Genomic DNA, 16,177 nt, shown 5'->3' with positions numbered 1-16,177 from the left:
ATCATCATCATCATCATCATCATCATCATCATCATCATCATCATCATCATCTTTTTTTTTTTTTTGAAGAGAGGGACAATGTTTGCTCTTCTCCATTCCTTTGGCATCTCACCTGTTCTCTAATAATAATAATAATTGTTTTATTTATATACCGCTATTCCAAAGATCATAGCGGTGAACAGCAAGTAAGCTAATTAGCAAGATTAAAATCTCTAAGATTTCTCAAAAATTCTGGCAAGAGAGTACACCAGCAAGGTCCTTCAGTACTTTGGAATGCAGTTCATCTGGCCCTGCAGATCTGAATTTATTCAGATTAGCAAGGTGATTCTTGACTAACTCCTTATCAATCTTGATTTTCAATTAATTTGCCTTGCCAAGGTCTCTGCTGCTGTATGCATGTACACAGTTCTCATTTTGGGGGAAAATTCAAGCAAAATAGGTATTGAGTAGTTATGACTTTTCATTGTGATCTGTTATCATTTTGCCATCCTAGCACTCTTCCAGAAATATTAGTCCATAGGAACTAAAGTGAAATTCATCCAAATTACTGGCAGAACTCGGTCACTAAGTATGAAAAAGGATCAGAGAATGCTAGCAACTTCTAGTTGAGAACAATTTTTTCAAAATTTCCAAAACATGCACTTCCTGATGCTTGATCTAGATTTTTATTAAGATATTAAAATTTCTGGTTTCACTACAGTTTATCTCTTGGGAGTGGAGACTCTACAAACCAATCAAAGTGATATTTGGCAAATCCAGGGCAGAGGTGGGCAGTCATTTCATCCAAAGACATTTGGTTTCCTGGGTTTATATGCAGACATATACACACCAAACCTGCACACTGTCTAGAGCCAGCAGGGTGATACTTCATTAATATACTGTAAAAATCCAGGCAGCCTTCCAAAGCAAAAGGAGACACTATATAGAGCCCTCCTACAAAATCTCTCAGTTATCCCATTAGGCACCCTGGAATAAGAGAAGACTTCACCTCCAAATCCTGATTAAAATGGGCAGTGCTCTGCTTCTTCTATTGACCAACGTGCCTCCCTGGGGCCATTTTCTCCATTTGCCTGCTGCCTCTTATTCAGACAAGCACATACCAGGAGACACATTCCATTCTTTTGAGACACAGACATCTACACCCAAGATTTCAATATTCTGATATTCCAATATGTATACACTCACAACTTTACACACACACCTGTCCCCAGATGGGGTCTCTGCAGCACCAGAAAGCTGTTGAGGAATAATTTATCCATTACAAATTTTGTACGTAGAGATAGCCTCTATGTAGAAAACGTACAATTATCATAAGGTCATTGTAAATAAATTGAGACTTGTTTCCCCCTTCACTTGTAATATTAGGATTTTGGACAATCCAGTGAAATTGGCAGGGAGTAGGATTGGGACAGACAAAAGAAGCAACAGAACTCGTATTTTATTTATGAGATTTATTACCATAAGATTTTGGTGTGGAACGTCTGCAGGTAAAAGACTGGGCAGTGGTGCATATACACATCATACATACACACATGATTTAAAACATGCTCCCAGGAGAACTATTTGGCATCAGAACAAGATGCCTTTCATAGCAGAAGCAGTTGGTTAAAGGGTTTTGCAGCTAATACAATTTAGTATAATGACAACAATTTTTTTAAAAAAGTAAGATGTTTGCCACTATTAATGGCAAATTTTGTGGTAATGGAGTGGGTGGGGGAAGTACACTACAAAAAATGGCCAGCGTGGTATAATGGCTTGGGTATTGCTGAACAGGGTCACGCTCCCCTTGAAGGACTCAGTTCGCAGTCTGGGGGTGCTTCTGAACTCGTCGCTCCACCTTACATCTCAGGTGGATGCGACAGTCAGGAGCACCTGCTATCAGCTTCAGCTGATACGCCAGCTGCGACCCTACCTGGGCCGGGGAGACCTGGAAACGGTGGTACATGCTCTGGTAACCTCTCGATTGGATTTCTGCAATGTGCTCTACATGGGGCAACCCTTGTACCAAACCCAGAAGCTACAATTGGTTCAGAATATGGCAGCAAGGCTGGTTGCTGGATGTTATAGGACTAGCCATATAACACCTATATTGCAAGATCTACATTGGCTGCCCATTCGCTTCCGGGCACAATACAAGGTGTTGGTAATTACCTATAAAGCCCTAAATGGCTTGGGCCCAGGGTACTTGGAGGACCACCTCTCCCCATACAGTCTGCCCTGCACTCTCAGATCGGGCGGGAAACATTTGCTAAGAGTTCCAAAGTCAAGGTATTCTTCATCTTCTCAGAGGGCATTTTCTATCTCGGCCCTGCAGATTTGGAACTCTCTGCCCGACGAGCTCTGCTTAGTCATCTCTTTAGATCTATTTAGGACAAATTTGAAGACCCATCTTTTCCGTCAAGCTTTCCCCCATGTGCCTTAATATTTTTCTCTCCTCCTTTGATGCACATTATTCGATCCAGCTATTTTGTTGTACGGCTTTTAATGATATGGTTTTAATTGATTGTAATATAATGGTTTTTTAGATTCTCTTGTATAATTTTTTAATCGGTATGGGTAGTTTGTTTGCACTGTCGGGGATATATGTTGTTGTTATTGTTTCATTCTATGTTGTAAGCCGCTATGATCTATGTAGGAATAGCGGTATATAAATAAATTTTCATTCATTCATTCATTGGACTACAATCCTGGGGAACAAGCTTCAAATACCTGCCATGAAAACCCACTGGATGACCTAGGGCAAGTTGCACTCTCTCGCCCTCAGAGGAAGGCAGAGACAAACCACTTCTGAACATATCTTGCCAAGAAAACCATGTGATAGGTTCATCTTAGGATCCCCATAAGTCTCAATTGACATGAAGGCACACAACAACCACAAGGTTAAATATAGCTTATGGTTTTTGTGTTGTCCACTCCTGCCATGAAATATAGCAATGTTCCCTAGTTGATGAATTAGAAAGATATTTTTACCAGTTCATGAAAAGTATATATCCCCAAAATCTAGTAGCATAATAACTCTATGAAACCTATGTGCAGTTTCAAATGCTTGTTCAGCACAAGAGTGTTTAATCTAAAACAAGCCTGCAAAACATATGGCTTGTGAGTTGCTTGTGGCATGCCAAAGGATTTCTGGTGGCCCAGGAGGATGTGGAATGGCTTCTGGTGGTAGCTGGCTGGTAACAGCCAGCCAGCCTCTCCAATAAGGCTCCTCAAATGTCCTCTACAAGTCAGCTTTCTCCTGTGGAGAGTGCTGGGTTGTGGAGGAGGAGAAAGGTGAATGCATGTCCCCCAAGCATTCTCCACAGCCTAGTTTTCTCCTGAGGAGAGGGCCGGGCTGCAGAGGAAGAGGAAAAGTGAACACTCGCCCTCTGAGTCTACTCTGCAGCCCAGCTTTCTTTCGAGGAGAGGGACAGACTGTGGAGGAAGAGGAAGGATGAACTCCTGCCCTGGGCTGCTCCACCACTTGGCTTTCTCCTAAGGAGAGAACCAGGTAGAGGAGGAGGAGGATAGAATATTAATACTAATCATGATTAATTAATAATTAATAATAACTAATTAATTAGTTATTAATTATAATCAATCATAACTAATTAATTAAAACCTATCTGCTGCCCAAACAAGTTTAGCCTATTTTAATTTTGGCCCCTACTTATGGCCACGTTGTGCAGGTATGATCTAGAGGAATCTGGATGACAGAAGAGGACATGGGAGATTATCTCTGTGTCACAGAATGGTAATGTATGAAGTGACCTTTGGGAAAATAAGAGTTTCTGTTCTGCTCTTCTACAGAGTAGCCAATTTGCTTTCTCCACCACATGTAGACCAGCTGCAAACTATGAGATGAGATAAAGGCTGTAGAGCCTTTCCAACTTCCTGACTCCTCTGAAAATCTAAATTTCTACCCAGTCAATAATAGCATAGTTACAGTAATGATTCAAGGGCTCAAAATGGATAAACAGACCTGTCCACCAAAGGAAGGACTATAGCAGAAATGGCTCACCTGCTCCAGTTGTGGTAATCACCTTGGCCTTGCTTCTGGCCCCATCCCCTTTAGTGGTGTAGGCTGCAATGCTGACAGAATAGGTAGTTTCAGGTAAAAGGCCTCCTATGATCGTTTCCTGTGGGAAAAGGAGTTACTCTTTAGCTTTTAATGTATATATCAAGTACGTTAGGCATATCAGAGTACTTAAGTTTCTCAGATATTTGTGCCTGATTTACTTGGGTTCAAAACACCTAACTAGACTATTTGTTCTCAAGTTAATTTGATCTCCTGTCTCCACTTCTTCCCCGTGCTTCCTTTCTTTAGTTTGGCTTGTTTTTAGTATTTAAGGAGCAGCCCAGGTGAGGTCTGGGTTTTCATGTGTGTATGGCACCATTCAGCTGTACTGCTTATTGAATTTTAATTGCTGTGAGTCATTGATAGATCTTCTTTTTTCTAAATCTAGAAATTGGGATGAAAATATAATGAACAGGTTCCTCAAATCAACAGGTTCAAAGTAAGGACACATTTTTATAATCTGTGGCAGGGAAGGCTGCTGCCTAATCACACAGCCAAGACATGAAACTGTTTCCTCAGCTCACTCTGGAGCTCATTTAAGTCTAGCCAACAGATGACAATGGGGTGGACAACAATCAAATTGGTGAGACTGACAAGGGCAGCCACTTGATTTATTCATTTTAGCATGACATTTTGTGGATTAAAATCCATTTTCTCAGACGCACTGGAAGTGGATTTTAATCGACAAAAGCCCATGCTAAAGTAAATTAGTCTTAAAGGTGTTGTAAGACAATCTCCTCATCTTCCTTTATTTTTATACCAATACAGACTGACAACAGCCATCGGTTTGAAACTTGCCATAACACTGTTATCAGCCAAGGTATTCAATACAGCCTTATTCTTGGAAGTAAATTAACAAATCTCACAGACAACAGGGAACATTCTGTAAGAACAACAGAGATCTAGCAGAACACTCAACAGGAAGCAAAAGCCAGTTTTGCCTCCTCAGTGGTGTGATCACAACTATGAAGGATAAAGATGCTAGAGGGAGCAAGTAACAACACTTGAGGGAATGAAGTTAGTATTGCAGCCTTGGCTTCGGAAAATGCAAGGGTGGATCAATTGCCAAAAGGCTATTCTAGGCCTCACAAGCCTTCCTCACACAGGATTCCACTGAGAACCATCTGTTTGAAGGCAAACATTAGTAGCTTTCCAGCAGAATTTCAACATTTACTTGTCAGACTGGTACAAATGACTCCACATTCACAGAAGCCAGAGCTGTGAAGAAATACGTGCAGTGATGTGCAAACAGCAACGGATTTCTTCCTTGGGTTGTTGGGCAGCTTTCCTTGGTTGTCAAAGAATTGCACAATTCTTTCATTGTTTTCATTTACAATCCAAAATTAACAAATCAGATGAACAAACACCAATCAGAATAACACCAAAATCAAACTATAAATTAGACTTCCTTTCCCCCAGAGTTTGTGTGAATGAACAAAATCAATTGATGGCAATGAATTGATATGAAGCAAGATACTCAAACACACAACTCTACATGTTACAAACACCAGCAAAAGAGGTACTCATCACCACAGTCCACACAAGAGAATTTATCAGATAAGAAAACAGCATGCCACTGAAATGAAGCAAGATAGGGAAAGGAACGAAGGAAAGAAAGAAAGAAAGAAAGAAAGAAAAAGGTGTACTTGGGAAAAAGAGAGATATCATGACACAGAGACATAGGGCTGTCACTGCAAATCCCTTTTAACAAAGTCCTTCTGCCTACAAAGGATGGGAAGCCACAACAAGGTGTATAACTGACTCTCTCTCTCTCTCTGAAGGTAATTTTCAGGCTTGTTCCTCCAAATTTATATTTCAAAATTACTTCAAAAATTGAATTTAACTGTTTGAATGTGATTGTTTTGTTATTACAGCCTCTGTTTCAACTAAAGGTCACAGCTGAGAGAGCAAGGTATTTTTCATGACTGGGATCAATGAGGTTTAAAGATTATAGATCTGACTCTGCCATGTAATGAGCTGGGCCAAGGGCTGTAGAGAGCAGACTGCTCCCCCTGCATCTGCCTGAAATTGCATCGCAACAAGCTGGAAATAAAGATTATGGAAAATGTCAATTGCTTTTCTGCATTTAGCAGCAATCTAAATGCCAATTTGCTCAGGATTTGCAGCTGGTGGAAGCTCCACAGAGCAACTCCTGAGAACTATTTGAGGATTGACAGGGATGTTTTGACAGCACTATGCATACAGATTTCATAAGATGATCCTCAGACCCTTCTGATCCAAGAAAACACACTCACTAATGGTACTTACGTGGTCAGCAGAGTCCTTAAACCTCAACTGACGGGGACAGGAAGGAGGAGAGAAAATGGAGACAGAGTAAGGGAATGATGACAACAAAGCTACAGATTATCATGCAGACACAAGATTTGTCACTAGCTGGATCCAACTGTATGTATTGCTTTCTTCTGTAAGCCTCTCTTAGAAAAGTCACACAAAATACCATACCTAGCTACCAAGCTTTCTTCAGCTGTTTCCCCATAACTATGAAGAATAACAAAGGCTATAAAGCTATGCAAATGTGCATGGGAGTAAGTACCACTGGCAAAAATTTCTTCTGAGTAAACATATACTAGATTAGACTGAACATCTATCAGGTTGCTCAGGTTATTGATTATACATAGTGAATTCCCTAGGCCAGCACTGAAGGCCAGCTTTAGAAAGGGCATATTGAATCTCTTTTGTTGTTGGCAATAAATGGATGAAGATGAACTTATCTGAAGATAACATGCTAGCTGCTCTTATAGAAAACAGTAGGATCTTAGTGGAAAGAAGACTTATATAGTGGGCCCTTCCTATACGCAAGGGATCTATTCAGGAACCCCTCCACCTGCATATGGGAAAAAACACATACACTTAAATACCATTGGTTTTTATGGTGGCGTGCGCCTGCACCACACATGCCATTTTGTCCTCCCGGGCTTGCCATACATGTAAGCTCAAATCCACATATGGCACAGGCGCGCTGTATTATTATATTCTATGGCTGGGCCCAAGCTGAAGCAGGAGAAATGACTTATGTAAACTTCAGGCTGATAATATCCTGCACCCTCCCAGTTGACCCTTCCTAATCAGAATTCCCAGACTCTTGTACCTCTCCCTGGTTAAAACATGTAAGAGCTGCAATTACTGCAAGATAAACTTCCTTGGGTACCAGCCAAAGAAACAGCTTGCTCATCACTGTAATAAATTTCCACGTCTGTCGCATTAGCAGAGTTACTGAAATTCCTGCTAAGAGTGCATTTACCTAAAATAATGCTACATAGCAAGCAGATTTCTGGCATACAACATTTACCTTTAAGCTTTCTAAAGAAACATGCCGACATTCTAACAGAAGGAACATAAGGATTCACATCTATCCCACTCCAGCAGCCTAATGGTCTTATGTAGCTGAACTATCTGGCTCTTGTCAGTTTGGTGTTACTTGCGCTGTTGTAAATGATGATCTGCCAGTTGACATGGCTGCTTTTTTGACTGGCAAAATTTAGGTGGGGAAGCTCTCCAAATCATGTGAGCATCAGGGCTATTGAACTATTTGCCAACAGGAAAGGCGACTGTGGGTTGCATTTGTAGGTATGGGATGGGGAATAAATACAGCTGACAAAAGAGCACACTTTCCTGTAAATGACATTAAATGTTGCATTTGGGTGCTTCCAAGGAAGATGTTTAATGCAATCACTCTGTGTCATTCATGAAATTTATAGTGTGTGTCTAGTATTGAATTAGTGGGGCTTCCACATCTATTGATTCACAATTCCATTGGTGCTACCGATATAATACAGACAAGTATCTTCACCTTGTAGCCTTTCCCAAATACAATTTCTGTCTTTTTTATTTTCACATATTAAACTAGTAAAAGTAGAAAAGATGGAATAGCTGTGCAATGCTTTTGAATGATACTATTACGGCTCTTCATTTTGGAAGCATCCCTCAGGCACAGCCTTGATTTAAAAACTACCTCTACCTCGACAAAACACACTTCTTGTTGTCTGTCTCCATTCCTAACAGTAGCTATTATTAGCAATGTGCACTACAATGTACATTTTAATGCATTTAATGAATATTTCTTTCCAAAATCACAGAACTAACAAATGAATCCCCTATGAATTTTTAACCAATAACTATGGGGAAAGGAGAAGAGAGCTTGGGGAATTAATAAAAGAAGGAGGAACTAGGGCATCAGTTTCATCTTAAACTCCAGCTGTTTGGAGGAGTTCAGTTTCCTACAAGCTCAAAAGTCATACAGAATGAGGCACTAGGAAGTCAGTTCCCTAGAAGACAAAAGTCAAGCAGAATGAAGTACTAGGAACTTCTAACCAGCTCAAGTTTTAATTCTTAAAAAAAAAAAAAACCCACAAACTTTTATTTCTTATGACTTAAAATATATACTTGAAATGTGTTTGGTAAACTACTGGAAACAGGAAAAGATTTCAGAGGTCAGGACACTCAGCCCAAAAAGGACTTTCACATTCCAATCAGAACTAGATCCATGAACACCAATGTGATCCATATTTGCTTGATTTGAGCAATAAATAAAAGTTGTATCATCCAGCTTCTCTTTGCAAAATTTCAGATTTGGGGGCAGAGCACTTTTTAAAAAATTACACTTGCAGTGCAGTAGCTGCTGTGAAATTTAATAGTACAGGAAGACTAAGTACACCACTTCAGGTGTGTTTTCAGCCCACAAGTCCCATCAACCTTAGTCAGGACTGAGGAATGCTAAGAGTTACAATCTAATGACATATGGACAGGAGGATACTCATTACATTGTACACACAGTGGTGCCTTTAGTTCTTAGGGAAGGCAATGACAAGGGAAATGGGACTGCAGATGCAATTCAGGGATGTCAGTGGAAGCTGCATTCTTCTCCATGACCAGACTGTCCAGACAGTAGCATCTCAGAGGGAATGCAAGAAACAAAACCCCAATATTCTGGCTATCAAATTTAATTTAAAACTGCTATTTCCATGTTCATGCATGCTATCATGACTGCAGGAACCATGAGACTGAATGGTACAGGGTGTCTGCCCCTTGTCTACATCCATTTACCCTATGCTTCAACTCCTCTTATTATGTATGATACAGACCTCTGATCTCCCTCCTGCCTGATGTCTACAATCAACTTTGATACCTCCTGCTTTGTGTTGTGTGTTGCACAGATGGAGAGACAAAACAATTCCACCAAGCATTTCATTCCACTGCCCACTTGAAACAACTGGCTGGAATTGTCCTTATAAACCATGTTAAGAGCTATTTCAAAAAGAGGCCAGGGCAGCCAGACATCCTATTAACACTAGCATTCAGAGTTATGGTAGCATTTAAACATGGCCCTTTGCACAAGAACTGCATGGTACATCTTGTTGATTTTCTTGTCTTAGTCTAAAGTCTCACAGTGGTATTAACTACTTGTTGCTCAACTTCTTAGATGTAGGTAATATGCCAGGGGAACAGAACTGTGACACTTACCAGTGGCTTTGAGATTCTCATGAACAGAGAGTTTGGCAGAGTATGCTATAAATACAGTCATAAATATTTATGCAACATGTTTCTAAGTGCTCAAAGTATTTCACAAATATTATCTCAGTAACCTCTACTAGGTAAGGTGGTATTTTTGGATGTGACTCTTACTTGGGATGTAAGCAATGTTTTCATAATTATATTTTCCACTAATACCATGCACCAGAGTGACATTTCAGGACAAGGTTTTAATATAACAGCATCCGCCAATTCTCATTCATTCTCTCACATCTGAAAATGGGGCTACATAAAGTAAAAGTGATGCCACTTCTTCACCAGTACTATTGGAACTACGGTATGTATTGGATTTCTCACCATCTTTGAAAGGTATTCCCTTCAAAATGTTATGAAGGAAAAAGAGGGTCCAATCCAGATTAATAATAGTAATAATAATAATAATAATAATAAAAATAAAATATTTATTAAGTGAACATTGGAGTTTCTGATCTCCAATTTCTGGACTGTGTTTGTACAAAATGAAAAGCCAGAATTCCAGAGAACTTTGTTTTCTCATTCTGCAGCAAAGATACTGGTGCACATTGCATGATCACTTCTACTTTGTTAATCCCATCAGTAGATACAGCTTCAGTAGCAAGCTCAATTCTCATTTATTCAGAGGGCAAAAATCCCCTCAGTGTTACACATAAAATTGGATTCTGCATTTCATGTTCTCCTAAGAAGTCAGAATCTGAAACTAGGATTTGACATTGGCTTACAATTTGTGGCTTGTTTGTCATGGAGTCTTGAGAAACTATGAGTTATTTCTTGCTAGTGAATTCCTAGTTACTGAAGCTACATTCACTGGGGGGGAAGAATCAAGCAGGCACCACTAGGTAGCATGTACTAGCACATCTATAATAATAAAAGGTAATTATGTACAGTGTCAATTACAATTTTGTAACTGTGAAATCGTAACACCTGAAACTTGGAAAAGATATTACAGTGACTCTAGGGATATACATCTCAAAGCTATGTGGGTTTTTAAAAAATCAATTTAAATCTGTATATTTTGCTCTACCATCTTGAGTTACTAAATAGCAGACGGTACCATATTTAGGAAAGCCCTTAATCGTGACACAGCTATTACTGAGGGTGATATATTCTACTAAAATGAGGTATTCTATAAGAAGCTTGTTTGTAAAGATACAACTAGCCATACTTGCATTAAGAGACTGAAATCACAAAGGAACAGACAGGATGGAAAAAGCTGTATGGACAGCAGTTTATTCTATGAACCAGGAATCTGCAAGATAGAAAGTATACAAAAAACAAACAAACAAACAAAAAAACAACAACAAAAAACCACCAATGGCCACAGCCAGATCAAATGAGACTCTAGAACAACTTGCAAAACCATAAAGAAACAGATAAGGAACGTCTGTATCTACAAAGTGAATTAAGGCTGAGAAGATGAGGCTTATTCTAGAAAAGACAAAGATGCTGCTGATTAATAGGAAAATAAATTAAATAAGTTTAAGACAGGATATTTGAAGGGTCACCTCTTCTATATGACCCTGCCTATGCATTGTGTTCGTCATCTGCAATCTTGTTCTACATTCTTCTGTTGTGGGAAGTCCAGCCAATGAAGAAATGATACATAAGTGGTTTTTAAATAAACAAATGAACAATCACACAAATAGCTTCTTTCAGAGGCTTTATGGACTGCTGCTTTCGTTTTTCTATGTTTTAGTACTTCTGTTTTCTTCATCCTATGTATAGTTTTAAAAATGTATTTTGTTTTTCATTTTGCTGTATTTCCTGTAATCTATATGGTTCTCCAAAACGTGGAGTGATTATTACAATGAGAGCAGTTATACTACCACTAGTACCAGTAACAGTAGGAATGGCTGAAGCAGCAAACCAATGATATAATATATGCATTGATATTAAAATATGCCATCTACACCAATACCTGCAAATGTAAAAATAAACCTATTGTGTGAATGCACAAGATAATAAAACACGCAGAAAAGCTCCACAGTTACAAAATTATTTATTGAAGAAACAGGGCAGAACTATGTGAAGGAGGTCAGCACAACCGTGAGCCATTTTCAATCTTAACCATTTTTTTAAAAAAGTATAGGTTAAACTGACATATTCAGCACACTAAAACCTCTTCTCAGATCAGAAAAACCTCTACTATACTTGCATGGTTCTGAAATCTGCTCCAGCTAAATGTTAAAATTTATTAAACAGTCACTTGCAGATAAAAAACATTTCTCTGCTAAACCAGCCCAATTGCTTCTTAAGTATTTAGTGTGGCTGAAGAAGATGAATGGATTTTAGAAAACCACTGGCCTTAATAAAAAAGATTCAGGTGCTGCCACTGCTTTAGAGCTGTAGAACTGATGCAGACAGAACTAATGCTGGCGGCTGGTATTTATGTTGGCTGCCATGGCTTTGTAACATTTCATTTTAGGTTTCGTCACAGCTCTCTGAAGCCACTGTCTCTCTTGCCATGTTTGCAGTTCTGGGGAGAGTTCTGTGATATGGTTAAGTGGGACTGACCTTACTCCGACAGTTTTCTTCTCATACACAAACTGTTACTGCTAGAAGCCCATATATGCCTGGTGAAAGCACAATAATTCTTAGCTCTAGCTGCCAGGCTCCAGTTTTCATGTGGATCTCACTAATGAAAGCAAGGGGCTCAACAGACCGGTGTTATATGCCAGTGTGAGGGTGGCGTGGTGACTGCCCGCCACCCGCCCTGACTCCGTCCCCACACTGCCCACCTGACCAGACATGGGTGGCACCACACCGCGTCTTCAGCATAGCGCTTACATGCATTGCACTGAAGAAGCAATGAAAAGCCGTGGTGACAGTGGCTAGGGTGCCCACAGCGCAAAAAGGAGCCACTTTTTGTGGCTTCTTTTTGCATCGTGGAAAGGCCAGATTGGGGGTGCAGTGCGCAATTGTCTTTTTAGTTGTCCACGGAATCCTCAGTGTTCTTCTCCAGTAACACATCTCAAATGAATTCATTTTCTTCCTATCTTGTTTCTTAATTGTCCAGGGAATACAATGGCTAACTTTTGTGCTCAGTTGTATATATTTGCATTTTATGATCTTTTCTAGTTCTTTCATAGTTGCAGTCCCTGTTACTATCAATGTTTGATCCCAGATATGAGAACTCTTTTACTATTTCTATTTTTTCACTTTCTAGGTTGAATTTATGTATAGGCTATATTTTTAGAGAAAGAAACTGGCAAAATGACCCCTGAATATTCCTTGCCTAAGAAAACCCTATGAAATTCATTGGTTGCCATAAGTCGACAGATGACTTGAAAGCACATACAAACTAAATCAGTAAGAGAATGAGAGTATTTCGCTGGATGACTCTTTTGACAATACGTGGTGAACAAAGACCAAATCCAATCCAAGGATGAACTGAGCTGACCTGGCCTGAGGCATGAGTTCTGCAAAGTATTTCAGAACAGAAATAGGAACTGGGTGATCAAATAAGCACAGCACCAGGAAGTAAATCAGAAGGAAGCAATGTCTGGACAAGTAGTTTAGAGGTGAGCAGAGAAGCAAGTATAGTCAAATTAGTCTGCACCTGGATAATGCATTACTCAGACTAAGGAACAAGAAAAGAGGTAGAAAAATTATAGGGCCAATGGAGCACCGCAGACATCTTTGTATTATGTAAACCCTACTGGGATGTTAGCTGTAATGGCACTATCTCTCCATCTGCAGTGATGGTGCTACAGCACAGTAGAGAGCAGGATAGTACCATAGCTTCCTTGTACTCAATTTGTTATAATGGCACAGAGTAAGGCACCTGGTTCCCACTTGGAAATTTTGGGTTGAAACCCGTCAGCCTACAGGCAACATTTATGGGGTCAGGTATCATGGGAAAGGCCCATTAAATGACTTATTGGATCCTTGGTTCTGACAAATGAATTAGAAAGTAAATAAATATATACATAAAGAAAAGTAAGAATCAATGGGGACAGCTAGTTGGTTTCATACTAGTTCCCTGATATGAAAGGTAGGCCCACTATGATGTGTTACCTTTGCTGCCGGGGATGTGGATACCTCTGTGGATAATCCTTCATGTTCTTCATAAGCATTTAAAGATTAAAAGTGTGCTTATTGTTTAACTTTTTGGGAGCTAGCCATGTGTACTACATCCCAGGAAAATACGTGCAGCTGGGAATGATGCTAAAGGAGGAAGACCAAGCACTCTAGAAAGGGCCAGAACATCAGGAAATGTAAAAGTCATCTGAACAGGAAGTGTGGCCACTGTAGAGATCATTGTACTTGGATATTACAAACTCTAAAGACACTGAAAGAATGATTACTAAATTGAAGGACTGGCACACAGATACTCTCCCTGCTCTCTGGTAGCACTTTGAAAACAAGCAAACAAACAAACAAAGCAGGGATAGGATGTTTAAAGATAAAAGCCCCAGCATAGGGTGTGAGTGCCTCTTTCTGATGCCTGTTCTGCTTTTAAGATAATACAGCCAGGCAAGCTCTAGCTGAGATAAAGTCATGCTTGCATGTCCATGTACACACACGGATGGACACCATCTTGCCATCCATTTGTCAGCTAGAGACAAGGATACAGGGTAGAAATGTATTTAAGTGTAAAGTATTCTGACATGGCAATCAGTCACTAAGTGGAATCAGCAGGAGGGTTACATGGTACAATTTTAACCCTCTTTTATATTCTTCTAACCCAAAAAGCAGGAAGTTATAGGTATGACAAGGACAGGTTGCTTACCTGTAACAGTATTTCTTCAAGTGGTCATCTGTGAATACATACAAATGGGTTTCACTGCATCTGCACAGTGCTGTTCGGAAACTTCTGGAATCACTGGGCAAAGTTAACTTTGCAACATATGGAAACTTTTTGGTGGTAACTCCGCCCACCCGTTATAAGGCCCCTGCCTTCCCGCTCTTTTCCCCAGTTCCGCAATTTTTCCGCCAAGCAGGCGATGGAAAGAGCCAATAAGAGCAGGACACTGAGGGGATGGACGGATGGGGTTTGTATGTATTCGCAGATGACCACTCGAAGAAATACTGTTACAGGTAAGCAACCTGTCCTTCTTCTTCGTGGTCTCTGCGAATCATACAAATGGGTTAAGACTGACAAGCTTAGGTAAGTGGCGGAGGGAGTGTCCTGAAACCAAAGCTATGGTAAACCAAGGGTATATTTATTGCAACAATAAACACCTTGAACCATAAAAAGAGTCAGTCTTTTGTTCATGCACAAAAACTCAACACAGCAATAACACTGCAAAACCTGAGAAGGGGATAAAAGGTCATGCAAGACCAGTCCCATTGGAATTGTGCAAATCAACATTCAACAGAATGTAAAACAGTGGCATTATGTACATAAATGCTGAAAACACAAACCATCAGTAGTGCAATTAATGCAATCTCGAAACCAACACAGCCCTCCCGAAAGCTGTGTCTCGGATGGCTCTGGTGTCCAGCCTATAGTGCTTTATAAAGGTCAATGGCTGGGACCAGACAGCAGCCTTACAGACATCCTCCAAGGGAATACCCAACAGGAATGCAGAGGATGCTGACACCGCTCTTGTGGAGTGGGACCGAACCCTGCCAGGGAGAGGTTTGCCCAACAGTTCATAGCAAAGGTGGATGGTACCAGCCACCCATTTGGAAAACCTCTGTGCAGACACAGGCAACCCCTTCTTCGGTTTCGAGTAGCATTGGAAAAGTCTCTCGGACCGACTGGAGGCAGCAGTTCTGTCCAGGTAAAATGCCAGCGCTCTCCTGACATCAAGAGAGTGCAGGCTTCGCTCCACATCCGAAGTCGGATTGGAAGCGAGGGTAGGCAACACAATGTCCTGGCACATGTGGAAAGCAGACACAACCTTCAAAAACTCCAGCACCACTGGAGTGGAAACTTGAGCAGGAGACAAGCCCTTTCGCTCAAGGAAGAGGCTAAAACTCCTCCACTTCAGGGCATAGGACCGCTGGGTGGATGGCTTCTGCGCAGCCAGGATCACCATCCTCACCGCGTCCGGTAGTGAGGCTAGGGCTGGATTCTCCAGGCCACAAGTGGCAGGCTCTCGATGTCCGGGTGCAGAATCTGGCCATCCTGGATCGACAGCAGGACCGGACGGAAGTCGAGGCGGAGGAAGCATCTCTTGGAGAGGTGGAGAAGGGATGCGAACCAGGGCTGTCTTGGCCACCACGGAGTGATTAGGATCGCATCCGAACGGTCTGTTGTCATCTTGGACACCACCCTGATGACGAGAGGGAACGGAGGGAAGGCGTAGAGCAGCTCTCCTGTCCAAAGGAAGGTGAACGTGTCTCTGAGGGATCCGTCCATTCGCCTCCTGGAACAGAACTGGGGACAGTGGCTGTTCCATTCGGCCGCGAAGAGGTTGACCTGGGGGGGTTCCCCACCGATCAAACAGGTCGCTGACCGTCTCCGGATGGAGCCTCCACTCGTGGCACACCAAAGGGGATCTGTTTAAGCGGTCCACCAACTTGTTGTCCTCTCCTGGAAGGTGAATCGTCTGGAGGAGCACCTGTCTCTGGACGCACCAGTCCCAAATGCGGAGAGTGATCTCGAGCAGAGTCTTGGATCTGGTGCCTCCCATGTTTGTTGAT

The 16,177-nt window shown here is 41.1% G+C and overlaps 1 protein-coding gene across 13 annotated transcripts in view; it reads right to left on the bottom strand.

Annotated features, from left to right (window-relative positions):
* Positions 1-16,177, bottom strand: part of PTPRF (protein tyrosine phosphatase receptor type F) — a 581,399-nt gene that overhangs the window by 58,734 nt on the left and 506,488 nt on the right. For 7 of the 13 annotated variants that reach the window (XM_042463894.1, XM_042463898.1, XM_042463902.1 and 4 more), the window contains 2 exons: positions 6,326-6,352; positions 4,001-4,118 (listed from right to left, as the gene is read on the bottom strand). In XM_042463894.1, coding sequence (XP_042319828.1) covers positions 4,001-4,118; positions 6,326-6,352 — 145 coding nt within the window. The remainder of the gene's footprint in view (positions 1-4,000; positions 4,119-6,325; positions 6,353-16,177) is intronic. The other 6 variants (XM_042463897.1, XM_042463900.1, XM_042463905.1 and 3 more) reach the window with 1 other exon arrangement.

Source organism: Sceloporus undulatus, chromosome 4, assembly GCF_019175285.1.
Source record: "Sceloporus undulatus isolate JIND9_A2432 ecotype Alabama chromosome 4, SceUnd_v1.1, whole genome shotgun sequence".
NCBI lineage: Eukaryota > Metazoa > Chordata > Lepidosauria > Squamata > Phrynosomatidae > Sceloporus > Sceloporus undulatus.
This window is presented reverse-complemented; position numbering and strand designations above follow the sequence as displayed.